A 14,803-nucleotide genomic window follows, 5' to 3' on the forward strand; every position below is an offset into this window, starting at 1 on the left:
TCACTTAATTTTTAATTTATGCTATGCTCTGTTTCATTCTACGCACCATTTTTTTATTTGACAATAATGTGATGTGACAATTTGACAATAAGCCTGACTGCCAGAAGCAGTTTCGGATCAAACTTACAAAAGAACTTAAATCGTTTTTATATTTCTCTCGTTTATATCATTCAAGAAATATTACAAACACTAATAATGCCTGACCATCTAGGAGATGATATGCGAAAAGTAAAGGATGATAAAGAAGAACCAGAAAAAGAGATTAAATGTAAGAGGCTTCTTTAAAGTATCTTTTTAGTATAACCATTTTGTTAAATATGTATGTAATTGTACTTTATATATATATTTTTATTTTTTTTAGCGCTGGATGAAGGAGACATAGCATTATTGAAGTCATATGTAAGTACAGGAATACATCACATTAAACTATTTGTCAAAATTAAGGCTACTTGATCAATGACTGGCATTTTTTTGACCTGTTTTATAAAATATATACGGAATATTTGTTTGTATCAGGGTCAAGGACAGTATACTAAAATCATCAAAGAGGTTGAAGATGGCATCCAGACTGTAATGAAAAGAGTTAATGAATTGACCGGCATTAAGGAATCGGACACTGGCTTGGCTCCCCCAGCTTTGTGGGATTTAGCTGCTGATAAACAAACACTTCAAAATGAACAACCTTTACAGGTTAGATTATTTTTTACTTATGGTTTCAGTAATAGATAATAATTATGTATATATATATATTTTAGACTGACAATTATATGACTTTGCAACATTATTAACAAGGCATTTAATAGTGTATTATATTAACTTTTATTTTATCAGGTTGCAAGATGTACAAAAATTATAAATGCAGATTCAAATGACCCTAAATACATAATAAATGTTAAGCAATTTGCAAAGTTTGTGGTCGATTTAGCAGATTCAGTAGCACCTACAGATATTGAAGAAGGGATGAGAGTTGGGTAAGTACATAAAAGTTAATGGAGTAAGTATATGTATAGAAAGAGCGGATATGGCCTAGTGGTTACAATGGGTGAATCTTAACCGATAATGTAGGTTCAAACCCGGGCAAGCACCACTAAATTTTCATGTGCTTAATTTGTGTTTATAATTCATCTCATGCTTGACGGTGAAGGAAAACATTGTGGGGAAACCTGCATGTGTCTAATTTCATTGAAATTCTGCCACATGTGGAATCGACCAACCTGCATTGGAACAGCGTGGTGGAATAAGCTCCAAACCTTCTCCTCAACAGGGAGAGGAGGCCTTAGCCCAAGAGTGGGACGTTAACAGGCTGTTACTGTATATTTATAGGCTAAACTACTGTATATGTAATTTAAAACATGAATAAAGAACAATTGATATATTTGACATTGAATTATGGAATTGAAAAAAAATGCCTTCTGTAGGATGGTGATATTGGTGGTTTATTATTATTATAAATAAAGGTATATCAAGAACTGATTGTAGTGCATAATATAGCAAAAAGAATAGGACTTCACTTGAAGCACATAAATATAAAGTTTGTTTATCTCTACTCCTTTAATGGAAATGGAGTATTGAGCCAAAACATAAAAATGTAATGTGACCTGGCAATGCAGAGATGTGCCTGCATGACATATTGTAAGAACTTGTAAATTGATTTTTCTGTGATGTAAATATATTTACCTGAATCATGCTAATAAATTACCATGCGGCACAAAATCACATTGCATTAATTCGCTTTGTAGCTACGTTGCAGTTTCACAATTTTGTGTTTTGACCAGAATGGAATTTGAATGGCAGACTACAGTCTGAATAGATTTCCATTATGAAAACACTACTCTGTTAACAAGTTGTCTGCATTTTTTATTTTGTCTTTATAAATTTAAAACTTTTTGATGTTAGTTTAACATATTTACTGTTTATTGAACGTTTAATAATTACCATTCCCATTTCATTAAAATCTATTGATTTGTTTCATAGTATGATTGCATAAATAGATACATATGTTTTTAAAATAAGGACCTTATATATTCCTTAATATATTTGTTATATAATGTATCTCAGAAATATGTTACACTAGTGTTCGAACATGGCTTAGCCTGTGTTTGGTTTAAAAAAAATCTTTTATCATAGAAACAAATGAAATGTCATCAACGTGGGTGTAGTGACTTTGGTGTGATATTGTAAAAGATAGACTGACAGACACAGTTCCTTTCACATTTATTAAATTAACATCATAATTATATGTAATTAAATATATAATAATTCACTATAAACTATATATTCATATGTTTTCTATAATATCTGTATAATTTATTCATTTTTATGTATATTTAAATAAATAAATGAATAAAACTGTAATAAATTTAATATAATAGGAGAATATAGAAACTAATTTGTTTTAAGACAAACAAATTTCTGGTACAACTCTCCGATATTAGTGTTCATTTAACTTTCACTTCATAACATAAGTAATTGTTATTGAGGTATTTTCTTGGACAACATTTTATTTAGAAAAATTATTCATTTCAATCCAGAGTCATCCAGACCGAGAGATTTACAACAAAAAACTTTTGCTTCAATATCATTGATACAAGCTTATAAAAAAATATTGTTTATTTTGCAGTGTTGATCGCAACAAGTACCAGATTCACATACCATTACCACCAAAGATAGATCCGACTGTGACTATGATGCAAGTGGAAGAGAAGCCAGACGTTACGTACAGTGATGTGGGTGGTTGTAAAGAACAAATTGAAAAGTTAAGAGAAGTAGTTGAAACACCACTGCTTCATGTAAGTACATGTACTTTAATCTTAATTATTAAACTTCAAAAATAAACAGAAATATTCCATTCCACCCACACATGTGTGAATGTTTGAATGCCCATGATATTCTCAAAAGCTACTGACCCGATTATGATACGATTTTCATTACTAAATACATTATTTTTTTAAATTGTATTTATTACTTTTCCTATGGAGAGTAAATAAATACAAAATTTATTGTTATAAAACGAATGTTATGTTTTATAACATTAAATATATATGTATAATTGTTATGTTTAATTTAATTCAATATATTATTTGTTAATTAGCCCGAAAAGTTCGTTAAACTTGGAATTGAGCCACCTAAAGGTGTACTGCTGTTTGGTCCTCCTGGTACTGGCAAGACCCTGTGCGCTCGAGCCGTCGCCAACCGAACCGACGCGTGCTTCATTCGTGTTATCGGTAAGTACAGTGTATACATTTTTATTATCATTTATGACTTCTTTTATAATTTATAATACAGCAATTTATGACCATTTGTCAGTCCTAGTTTAAAATAAGTTTTTTTTGAATAATCAATTAATGTCCATTTACTATTTTCAAAAAACGGTTTGTTTTGCTTATGGATGATAAACTTATCTCTTGTAATTCAAAAGCATTCCAATATAAAACATTTGGAAGTTTTTATGTATGTGACATAAAAAAATTAGGAGCTCCATTAACAATACAATAATTATTCGATAAATATAGGAATAAATTATGTTTATTTGACAAATTTTTTAAATATTTGTTATTTAGGCCCTGTAATTGACCAAAAATTAATCCAGAAATTTTCACTTTACAACCCATAATTGACAATCATTATTATACAATTTAATTCATTAAAATTCAATTTATAAAATATTTTCCTGACAAACTGTCATTTTACAACATATTATCCAGAACCAAGAGAGCGAAGCAAAAGTAATTTAATAAAATTATGCAAAACAATATGTACTGTGATGGTCATTTAGTGATTTGCTTAAAATTATTTATATACATTATATTATGTTAATTAGATTATTATTGTAAAATGACATTTAATATAAATATGATTTTGCCTAACAATTCGAAATATTAAATGAAACATTTATAAATAATCAAATACAATACAAATTATTTATAAACAGCATTTGTAGAACAAATTGTTTTTTGAATGAATAGTATGTGTAACACTGGGTTTAAACTAAAAATCTGTTATAATTTCTTAGGTAAACATTAGTAAACCAATTATTACATACAATTAATATAATAGAAAACGTTTATTTATATGGAGAGTAAAGAAAGAGTCTCACCCATAAGTCTAGATGATATTCTGATACAACTCTCCTAAAACAATAACCACTCTGAACAACTTTGTCATCTTGAATTCTATTGACGAAGCTACACATTGTGGAACAATTATAATTATATATATATATATATATATATCTAGTTCAACGAGATATATATATATATATATATATATATATATATATATATATATATCTCGTTGAACTTAATATTAACATGCACTAACAAATGGTACTCTCACTTGTTTATTTACATTATTTATTTACAGTTAGTTACTAGTGTTCGCATAAACATTGTTCAAAATTTACCATAAACATGAATTTGCATGTTTCGAAATTTTTTGTTAATACTCCAGTTTTCTTTTTATTTAAATTAAATTAATTCCTGTATTATTTCTGTACATCCTAGGTTCCGAGTTAGTTCAGAAATACGTAGGTGAAGGTGCTCGAATGGTTCGAGAACTGTTCGAGATGGCTCGAAGCAAGAAGGCCTGTCTGATTTTCTTTGATGAGATCGACGCTATTGGTGGGGCCAGGTAATGCATTTTCAATGACTATCTCGTTTCGTTGCTGGTTTTTTTTTTATAGAATAGGAAGGCGGACGAGCATATCGGCCACCTGATGGTAAGTGGTCACCAACGCCCATAGACATTGGCATTGTAAGAAATGTTAACCATCGCTTACATTACCAATGCGTCACCAACCTTGGGAACTAAGATGTTATGTCCCTTGTGCCTGTAATTACATTGGCTCACGCCACGTATTGTTGTGTTGCGGTTTGAAGGTACTGCTGTTTTGCGGTAGAATATCTAGAATATAAATAAAGCCTTTTCTGCGTCTGATTTTAAAGACTAACTGTGTTTGCTCTAACACGCGTGCGCTATATTTTCCTCCGAGTCTATAACAAATAAAAAATATCCCGCTCGTATGTATAACGAATTGAAACTTTATTTTATTTCATAAGTTTTTTTTTCACACAAGATTCGACGATGGAGCCGGCGGTGATAACGAAGTCCAGAGGACTATGTTGGAGTTAATTAACCAGCTGGATGGTTTTGATCCAAGAGGGAATATTAAGGTAAGATTTATATGTTATTAATCATTAATTTTCGTTTATAAATATTAAAGATGGATTATGTGCGACAAAGACATAGTTGAATCAAAGTTGAAAATTGAATTGATAGGGTCATAATGCATTCAACCATAGCGTGTTCCAACCACAGGAGTAAAGACAAATAAACAATTTTAAATGTAATACTCGTTATTACCGCTTCTGCTATTTTCTTACTATAATTACCACGGTGTGTCGTGGACGCTTTGTAAGTCCACACGCAACAAGCACTAGGATTACACCGCTTCTTTCACGTCATTCCGGGGCAGGTTTAATATTATGAAAATTTCCAGACGCACAACTTCACAAAAAAATAAAAATTCAGTATTAATTTTTACGTTCGAATATCTCTGGTGTACTTAACGCAATACTCAATTAAAGTTGAAGTAAATATAACTTATTTCTCTTAAAGGTTCTCATGGCGACGAATCGTCCAGACACCCTTGACCCGGCTCTGATGCGTCCCGGACGTCTGGACCGGAAGGTGGAGTTCGGGTTGCCGGAGCTTGAGGGTCGCGCGCACATCTTCCGCATCCACGCGCGTTCAATGAGCGTCGAACGAGACATCCGCTTTGACCTGCTGGCGCGTCTCTGTCCCAACTCCACTGGTGCAGAGATCAGGTATTGCACCACCTTCACTTTTACGCTTCTCTTCTCTTGTTATGTATCGAACATCCATTCGAATTTTCCTTTTTTGGCCACTAAAAATCATTACATATCCTAAATATGTTGGGTTAAAGCCTCCTCTCCTCTAAAGAAGTAGCTCATTTAACCACTCCAACACCGAGGGCTGATAGATTAGATTGCAGATGTGTTAGAATGTTATTCTATCCATGAGGTGAATTGTAAACACAAACCAAGCAGATAAAGACTGCCGCTTGCCTGGATTAGACATCTAAAATCGATATAATATTGGAAATGCGAAGGCAATTAATTCTACCTTTTTTTAAAAAAAAGCGTGACATCTTTTACGGCTGAGCTACTGAGCCGATTTTGAGGAAATTGGCATAAAGCAAACTGGAACCCTGGGTTAAATACATGTAAGAGAGATAAATAAAACATTAAAATGCCAGATTATTGTACTTATTTTGTTTGTATTAAAACACATTAATAAAAAGAGACCAAGTTATAATCTTAATCACAATGGTTGTAGGTCCGTATGTACTGAGGCGGGAATGTTCGCGATCCGCGCGCGTCGCAAGGTGGCCACGGAGAAGGACTTCCTGGAGGCCGTCAACAAGGTCATCAAGTCATACGCCAAGTTTTCCGCCACGCCGAGATATATGACCTACAACTAGAGTATTAACAATAATATTATATATGTGGTACCTTTGTGCTGCTTCCTTATTGTAATTAAAAAATAAACGGATGTTTTTAATTCTTTTTTTATTCACACCTGGGTAACGTATAACCAATAATGTAGACCAAGAAAAACAACGACAAAACCTGAAAAAAATATGAGTACGTATAACAATTATGAAAATTAAAACAAAATCAAAAAGTTGAATAGACATTTACTTACAGTGCTTAACATGTACAGTGCTTAACATGTACAACAAGCCGAGATGGCCTAGTGGTTAGAACGCGTGAATCTTAACCGATGATCGTGGGTTCAAACCCGGGTAAGCACCACTGAATTTCATGTGCTTAATTTGTGATTATAATTCATCTCGTGCTTGACGGTGAAGGAAAACATCGTGAGGAAACCTGCATGTGTCTAATTTCATTGAAATTATGTCACATGTGTATTCTACCAACCCGCATTAGAGCAGCGTGGTGGAATAAGCTCTAAACCTTCTCCTCAAAAAGGGAGAGGAGGCCTTAGCCCAGCAGTGGGACATTAACAGGCTGTTACTGTACAGTGCTTAACATGTACAGATGAACATAAAAAAATAATTACAGTACGATTGTCCGTGTACAATGAGAGCAGGCAAACAATATTCATAACAATTACAAATCACTCAAATGTTTATAATTTTAAAATAAATTATGTTTTGTATAATGGCAATATTATTCAAACTGCAATCTTAGTCGTTATATCTCTTTGACTATTATTGAAATTTATTTAAAACTGAGGGTACTTGTTATAATAGTGTCAGGGCAAGTCGTTACGCATGAAGAAATTAAAAAAAAAATATTTATATTATTTTTCATTTATTCTTAGTTACGTAATATATATATAGCATAATAAATCATCGTATGAATAATAATAAATATTTAATCATAGTGTTTCGCCCGCTTTTTCCTGTTTAAATTTAAACATGACGGTGAGTTCATACTTGTATTATTCATAATTTTGCATATATAATACAACTCTAATGGATTCAAAACCCATATATTTACTTTAGTTCTGAAGTATATATAAAAAAATCAACGCTTTATTTTTAAACAAAGCATAAGGTTATCTTATTAAGATGGGCTAGCATCTATTACTTTGAAAGAAACAATTAAAACAAAACCAAATTTTTGTGATTTAATAGATAGTTATAGTATTTTTATAAATTCAAAATTATTTATTATTCATACGCCAGGTTATATTTTTCGTTGGCGACGTATCGACAAATAAGTGGCTCGTTTATTCGTAAGCCTAAAATAAATAAATAAAAATATTGAGCTAAGAACATTTTTTTTCAATAATGTTTGTTCATACTTAGCGCTTTTAGTGTATGCTATTTCGAAATATCTAAGAAAATTAACGGATTTTTTTAGAATGCCTACACAGATGTCGTGGAGTTGTGCGCATTATTACAGTGTTTAGGATTCAGTATAAAGTCTTTGGAGACAACCGACGTGAGCATAAGCCAGGATGGTGCGACGCGTACTGTGGTCATTAACTGTCAGGTCTGTATGTATGTTAAAAATATTATAATAGGTATACAGAGTTGGCCATTTGTTTCTTTGTATAACGCGGCTAACTTTATTAATTTTTTTGTCTATTCCCCTACGGATAATACTTAACCTGAATTTATCATTTAATAAATATTTATTAAAAAAAAGTCAAATTATAATATTAAATTCAACAATATTTCATAAGTCACAAATATGTTTCATTTGATAATTTTAGAAGAATAGTTCTAGGTATAAAAAATATATTATTTTATAACGAAGATAAATATACTATAAAATTATTTTCTTCTAGGCTTCGGGATTTCACGTTGTAATGGAAAGTACAAATTCTACTTGTTCGTGTCCGATGGCTCCGTCTCACCAAAACAGCGGCTTTTGGGAAGTTTCCGGTGTCACAGGTGGAAAACAGTATAGCAAGGTATTTAAATAAATGCATTTATTTATTACTGCTAAGTCATTTAACAAACTAGGTATTTCTCCCGGGCAATTATTTAAGGGAGCGCTTAAAACTTCGCGTCTATATACATTTTTGAAAACGTATTATTTTTTGTTGATGCTGATGTCCTCCTTTTGCCTTTAATTATGACAGTTGCCAGCCATTTACTGTGCAGGATATATTATGGTGCACAAGTATGTGCGCAGATGCCAGTGGACTCAACTCTCTCACTCTCGGGACGGCAAATCAACAGAAAGAGTTTAGGCGTAGGACCAACAGTCAACAATTTTTTTTTTATTGGTATACCTCGGGGCTCTCTAGCCTCTTAATCCAGCCATTACACCTAAGAGGAAGTGACTAATAATGACTAAAGGTGAAGTTTATCCTCTTTATTAAATTTATTAAATATTTTCAGGAATGTGGCAGTTCCCTCCTAGGATCACTCCCCAAGGCACATCGGGAGCGGCTCACGCTGCAGTTACAAGAGATCGTCCGTTGTATCAAGGAACATAACGAGTCGGATGGAGAAAAACACAAGGAGGCTATAGGAAATAAGTCTGCTAGCATGATCGAGTTGAAGACACCAGAAAAAAGGTAGTTACGATTAGTTCAGTGAAGTCTTAATTAAAAATCCACATAAAATTTCTAAAATCGATTATAAAATATATGAATCTATGCTTTTCTTGACTTATGTCGAAATTAATCACTGCATTTCAGACATTATCAAATAACGACTCAGACGCCAACCCGTTACCGATCGCTGGATACGCTGACGACAAGTGGAATGGCCCCGGAACAGCTCCCTACTCCCGGCCCGTTACTTAAAGACACGATTGAAGACAACGCAGACGGGAAAAAGGTTTTAACATTATTTATTTTCCTCGAAATAACTAATATAATTTAATGTTTTCCACTACTGAAAATGATATCAAAATTAAATACGTCAAATTATTTTGCAAGTCCCATTGAAAAAGATAAAAAAATATTGTTAAAGAAAGTATGTTTAATATATGTACTAAGTATTTATTTATTCTAATGGGATTGTTGTTTAAATTAATAATTGCAGTTGATGTGTCAAAGGCAGAGCACATACACACTTTCATCGACGCCGGGAAGTTCAAGGCGACGCAACAAAACATCGAGGTATCAAATATTAGTAACATTTATTTATTTTTATTTATTTACTACTTAATGCACAACATATAAATAAGATAAGAGGAAAAGGAAACAATCAAAGGAAAAAAATGGTCACATTTAAGAACGAACATAGCAAATTATTTTCATTAGCTTTACGCATCACTAATCTTGAAGATTACCTAATTTTAACACTATTACCAATTTTTATTTATTTAAAAACGTAACTAACGTAACCTTGACGTAACCCAGAAAGTTGGCTATTACGAATAAAAATATAATTTAGACAAATATACAAAAATACAACAAATAGAAAATACAATTTCATTACAGTATAGATACGCTTGCATTAATCAACAATACAACCATTATATTAATATATTAGTTATATTATTGTACTTAGTAACCTTCATAATTATAAAAAAATGGGAATATATATATTTATTCCCATTTTATATATATATATATATATATATATATATATATTTTATAGAATAGGAAGGTGGACGAGCATATGGGCCACCTGATGGTAAGTGGTCACCAAACGCCCTTAGACATTGGCATTGTAAGAAATGTCAACCATAGCTTATAGCCAATGCGCCACCAACCTTGGGAACTAAGATTTTATGTCCCTTGTGCCTGTAATTACACTGGCTCACTCACCCTTCAAACCGGAACACAACAATATCAAGTATTGCTGTTTTGCGGTAGAATATCTGATGAGTGGGTGGTACCTACCCAGACGAGCTTGCACAAAGCCCTACCACCAGTAAAATTATAAGTATATATATCCGTAGACCCGGACTTAGAGATCCAAGGCACTTTGACATTTAAGCCCCCCCCCCCCTTTCGAAGCGGTTAGGGTAAAATTATATTAGTTTTGATAAGATAAATTTACAATCTCAATACGAACAGAATATATTTTTATTTGCAACAGTAGTGTAATATTATATTTACAGTCCAATTCAAGTACCATCGAGTTCCGTGCTAGAAAGCTTAATCGAAACAGAGAAAACGGCAGAGGAATTGAGAAATAAATTATCAAATGTTATTAAAGAAATTGTTGAAGAGGGCAAGCTCGACTCTTCCATGTCTTCATTAGCGCTGGACGTGTCTAAAATATCACTTTTAAAGGTTTGTTAATTGGTTTATAATACAACTAACTTGCAACGAATGTTTATGAATGAGATTATGAGAGAACTTTGAAATGCGTTCTTAATATTTGTAGGGTTGTTATGAGCTTGAGTCTAATTAATTTGCCGTCATATTTATTAAAACGCAAAAAAATTCTGAACTCAATTCAATTAAGAGGGCTTGATGATAATGAGGAGAAATTAAAAAGAACACAACTCTCATCATGTATTCCATCATTTATTAAACTGATAAAATATTATTGAATTTTTGCGAATTAAATTTAAATGTTTTTAAATTGATTTACGATAAAAAGTTTTTCTATTCATATTTCAGGGTACTGAGTCTTCAAAAATCCAGTTTGCATCAAGCCCTAACTTATCTGGCTTAGCAGTTCAAGATGATTGTATGAAAAGGCTAAAACGAGTTGATAGTGCATCAACATCTAACTTAGCTGCCAAACCTCCACAGAAGGATGGAAAAATGTCCAAACTTCGACGAATATCTCCAAATCTATTTAAACTACGAAACAGTCCTAGTGTTGCCAAATCTGATAAAGAAAAAACACCTCAAGACACAAAAAGCAGCAAATTAAATAGTATGTATATATTTGTAGTTTTAAATAAATGTTTAATAAGGTTTTTTTTTAAATGGCCTGATTTATGTGATATAAAAATGATATGATTGAAAACGAAGTTATTCAATAGGCTTGTTTTTTATCTTTCATTGCCAATGTATTAAATACATAAAAATATGTTATAAATCCATGAGGAACGAGTTTTCTCAGATTTAAACACACACCTTTGTTTAATATTCTTTTTCTACTCACTAAGTTTGACATAAATAAAATATTTATTAAGAACATTTAATATGTTTTAGGTTTATTCAAGCCGAGAATAGTAACAACACCTGTAAGAGTGGCTAAAACAACTATTGACGCTAATGCCAATCTCAGTTCTTCAAGAAAGAAATTTAGCAATGTGAAGTCCACAATACCGAGGCCTGCGTCTAAAAAAGAATAAAAACACTTCGAATTTCCTATTTAAATAAATACTTAAAAACTTGATTACAATAAAAAAAAAAACAAAACTATTTTTATTTTTAATGACACTGTTTAATCCTGTGACCTATCAGAGTTATTGCAAGTTTTAATCAATTTCTCAACTTCCTTATTCAGTGTATTTTTTTCTGATGTTCTCTTATTTGGTTTTAGATTCGAAGAGGCTTTACAGTTTGTACAATCTCTTTTACTTGTTTTATTATAAGTTTTTCGTTTACTTTTATGAGAATATTTAGCTGTTGGATAATTTATTCTATTAATTAAATCATCTTTTATTGCACTGCTATGATCTCCATTACCTTGGCTGTGGTGAGCATTTTTCTTGTTAGCTTTGATTTGCCTATCAAGGAGATTATCATATTCTTCCAAATCAGTTTCAGAACTGTTATCAATTTCTATAGAGTCATTTTTAGTTGAGCCCTTTTTATTTATTTCTTTTTCCTGAGTTCTTGTTGTGAGTTCTCTCAGGCTATATTTATCTGTTTTCCGTGCTTTTCGTCCTGTTTTCTTGGCTAATTTAAGGCAAATTGTTGCTTTTGGATAACCAGTAAATTGTTGATAGCAAGTGCCCTTGTCGAGAGCCATGAAAGTTTTGAAAAATCTTCTAGGATGTATCTCATCACTTGTGTCATTTAGTAAAACATATGTTTTCTTTAAAAAAGACTTTTTGTCAATTGGATTTTGCATGTGAAAAAATTTTTCGAACTGCTCATGACTCTGTAATCTTCTAAGGGCATTTTTTTGTACAATATTGTAGGAAACAACAGCCATTAAAATAAAAGCTGGTTCATTGCTTAGAATATGATCCCAAAGTATTAACCATTCTGAGCATGTCAAAACTTCACTGAAAGCTGTTTCTAAAATTTTTAATGCATATGTCTGACTTGTCACTCCCAAATCACAAAAATGATTTAATAATTGTTGATCATGTTCGGCTAGTATATTCTCAATCATTGCTAAGATACTAATTGGAGGAAAGGGAGCATATTCAAACCAAAGTTGACATTGATTTAAGAAAACTGTTGCTACACTTTCAAACAATAAAAGAGGATCTTTTTGGAGTACTTTTACAAATGGAAATACAAAACTTGGTAGAAATTTCATTACTCCAAATAAAGGACACCAATGAGCAAGGCAAGAGAGAAGCCTTTTTAAGTTCTTTAGAGTAACAGAGCTATGAATAGTAAATTGGTTCTCAATGTCTTTATAAGCAGGATGAATTCCTTTATCAACTAAAACTGAATAAGCTGTTTTATTTCTTGGGGTAACTAGTAATGATCTCCAAATTATTGAGCGAAACTTATCAGGATACTCTCCATACTGCATTAAAATTCTTCTCAATCTAGCACTGTCCATACAGATTCTCATTCTTTGCTGGACTTCGACTCTTTTGGATGAATGTTCCACACATTTGCGAGATATTGAAGAACAAGGCATCTTTTCCAATATTTTTTCATCAAATGAACTTTGGGCATACTCCATGACATAAGATGAATTGTAAATATTAACTTCACCTTGTTGTAAAATACAAAGAAAATGTTTCCCAGTAGGACTTACAACAAATTTTCTTATTCCTGATGACTCTGGATGAATTTTATGTGTCATCTTTAGTGCTTCAATGTCAAAGAAATATAAAATACAGTCGCTGCTCAACAGGGCTAGAATTTTATTACTACCTCCATCAAACATTTGAGGTATAAAATAAAGTTGTTGAACGCCTGAAATATTGTATTTTAGCAAATCAATAGATTTTAATGCTTTCCATGTATCCAAACTGAATAAGATCAACACAGGTGCCAGACCGGCCATGGCCATTGCTCTGCCGTTCATAGTGAATGCAACATTCTTTAAGTGCTTCAACTCATTCGGTATTATTTGTTTAACAGATTTCATTGTCTCATGTCTCCAAATTTGAACGGTATCATTTTGGAAACATGCTACCAAATATTCACTAGATGGTGTAAATAAAATCTGTTGAATTTGAGGTCCAGAATTAGTGTTCAGAGTAAAGTATTTGGTATGATTTTTAAGTTCCCACAGAATAGCTTCAACTGAACTAGCTGTGAGTAAATTGTTAATTTTGCTGTTTGAAAATGAAATATGTTTTATAGGAGCTGTGTGACCTGTCAATGTAAGCGTAACTTTTGTAGTTTCACTATCAACAAATACAATTTCCAAATTTTTAGTCGTAGCGACAACTAGAGTCTCCAGATCATAAGGAACAAATTGCAATGCAGTGCATGGACCAAAGTTTTTCAGTTTCCAGAATTGTAAATCAGCAAAGTTTAAGAGAAAAATATTGCCGACATTATCGGCGCATGCAAGCTTATTTTGAATGTCTTCAAAGCTTCCAATTGTAAAGCGAATACGCCTGCTCTCTCCATTCGATCCTCGAATCGTGTGATGAAGTTGTAATATAACTCCATCTTTAGGCCTAGATTTAAGCTTTAATTCATATTTTTTTATATTATCACCTTGATTTTCTGTTGCCATTTGTAATTTTATTATTCAAAAAAAACATTATAATTAACTTTCAGAACCATTGCTTTCGTTAGAATCCTTGTTTATTTAATATTTTAAAATTTGGCGGAGATTCATTCAAAACAAAACATCAACAATTACCTTGACATTGACAAGCGAAGTCAACAACCAATAAAGCAACAGATCATAATATCATGCGCATCGATTAATAGATGATTAATATGCAATATACCTAGACATGAAATGTATAAAATAGCGGCGTTTGACTAATGGCTTAAACCGAATTTAAGTTACATGTATAGAAAACCTTTGGACAAAATCGCTTCACGAGTTTTTATATTATCAAATAAAATATTTTCCTATTTCCTCGTTTGTGATTTTAACATATATATTTTAAATTATGAACATACCCAAAAATTTTAAAATAAATATTTCTCCTATTTGTATTTACATACCATACCAATACCTTATTGTATCAAATCGAACTTACTTTACTCACCATAATAGAAC

General features: G+C 31.9%; 3 protein-coding genes across 3 annotated transcripts; 2 read left to right on the top strand and 1 right to left on the bottom strand.

Annotated features, from left to right (window-relative positions):
* The first annotated feature begins 86 nt into the window (after positions 1-86).
* LOC126771623 (26S proteasome regulatory subunit 7) lies at positions 87-6,582 on the top strand. The gene is made up of 10 exons (XM_050491611.1): positions 87-268; positions 362-399; positions 517-690; positions 832-971; positions 2,621-2,789; positions 3,092-3,224; positions 4,503-4,629; positions 5,075-5,171; positions 5,617-5,825; positions 6,358-6,582. The coding sequence occupies exons 1-10, from the start codon at positions 196-198 to the stop codon at positions 6,500-6,502; spliced, it is 1,305 nt and encodes a 434-aa protein (XP_050347568.1). The 5' UTR covers positions 87-195; the 3' UTR covers positions 6,503-6,582.
* A 702-nt stretch (positions 6,583-7,284) lies between these two features.
* LOC126771625 (uncharacterized) lies at positions 7,285-11,839 on the top strand. The gene is made up of 9 exons (XM_050491613.1): positions 7,285-7,471; positions 7,914-8,045; positions 8,344-8,469; positions 8,903-9,081; positions 9,205-9,346; positions 9,554-9,630; positions 10,581-10,755; positions 11,089-11,350; positions 11,632-11,839. Exons 1-9 carry the CDS (start codon positions 7,466-7,468, stop codon positions 11,772-11,774), a joined length of 1,242 nt encoding a protein of 413 aa, XP_050347570.1. The 5' UTR covers positions 7,285-7,465; the 3' UTR covers positions 11,775-11,839.
* On the bottom strand, positions 11,622-14,468 carry LOC126771585 (TBC1 domain family member 31). The gene is made up of 2 exons (XM_050491545.1): positions 11,862-14,468; positions 11,622-11,760 (listed from the first exon to the last, which is right to left on the bottom strand). Exon 1 carries the CDS (start codon positions 14,303-14,305, stop codon positions 11,867-11,869), a length of 2,439 nt encoding a protein of 812 aa, XP_050347502.1. The 5' UTR covers positions 14,306-14,468; the 3' UTR covers positions 11,622-11,760; positions 11,862-11,866.
* Between the last annotated feature and the right edge of the window lie 335 nt (positions 14,469-14,803).

The sequence above is a fragment of the Nymphalis io genome, chromosome 11 (genome assembly GCF_905147045.1).
Source record: "Nymphalis io chromosome 11, ilAglIoxx1.1, whole genome shotgun sequence".
NCBI lineage: Eukaryota > Metazoa > Arthropoda > Insecta > Lepidoptera > Nymphalidae > Nymphalis > Nymphalis io.

Excerpts from the sequence above, each read along its gene's own strand:
- LOC126771623 (XM_050491611.1), top strand. The coding sequence starts at position 196 with ATGCCTGACCATCTAGGAGATGATATGCGAAAAGTAAAGGATGATAAA. Across the intron at positions 4,630-5,074 it reads GACGCTATTGGTGGGGCCAG|ATTCGACGATGGAGCCGGCG; the intron begins GTAATGCATTTT and ends TTTTCACACAAG. Across the intron at positions 5,172-5,616 it reads ATCCAAGAGGGAATATTAAG|GTTCTCATGGCGACGAATCG; the intron begins GTAAGATTTATA and ends TTTCTCTTAAAG.
- LOC126771625 (XM_050491613.1), top strand. Across the intron at positions 8,046-8,343 it reads CTGTGGTCATTAACTGTCAG|GCTTCGGGATTTCACGTTGT; the intron begins GTCTGTATGTAT and ends ATTTTCTTCTAG. Across the intron at positions 8,470-8,902 it reads GTGGAAAACAGTATAGCAAG|GAATGTGGCAGTTCCCTCCT; the intron begins GTATTTAAATAA and ends AAATATTTTCAG.
- LOC126771585 (XM_050491545.1), bottom strand. The coding sequence starts at position 14,305 with ATGGCAACAGAAAATCAAGGTGATAATATAAAAAAATATGAATTAAAG.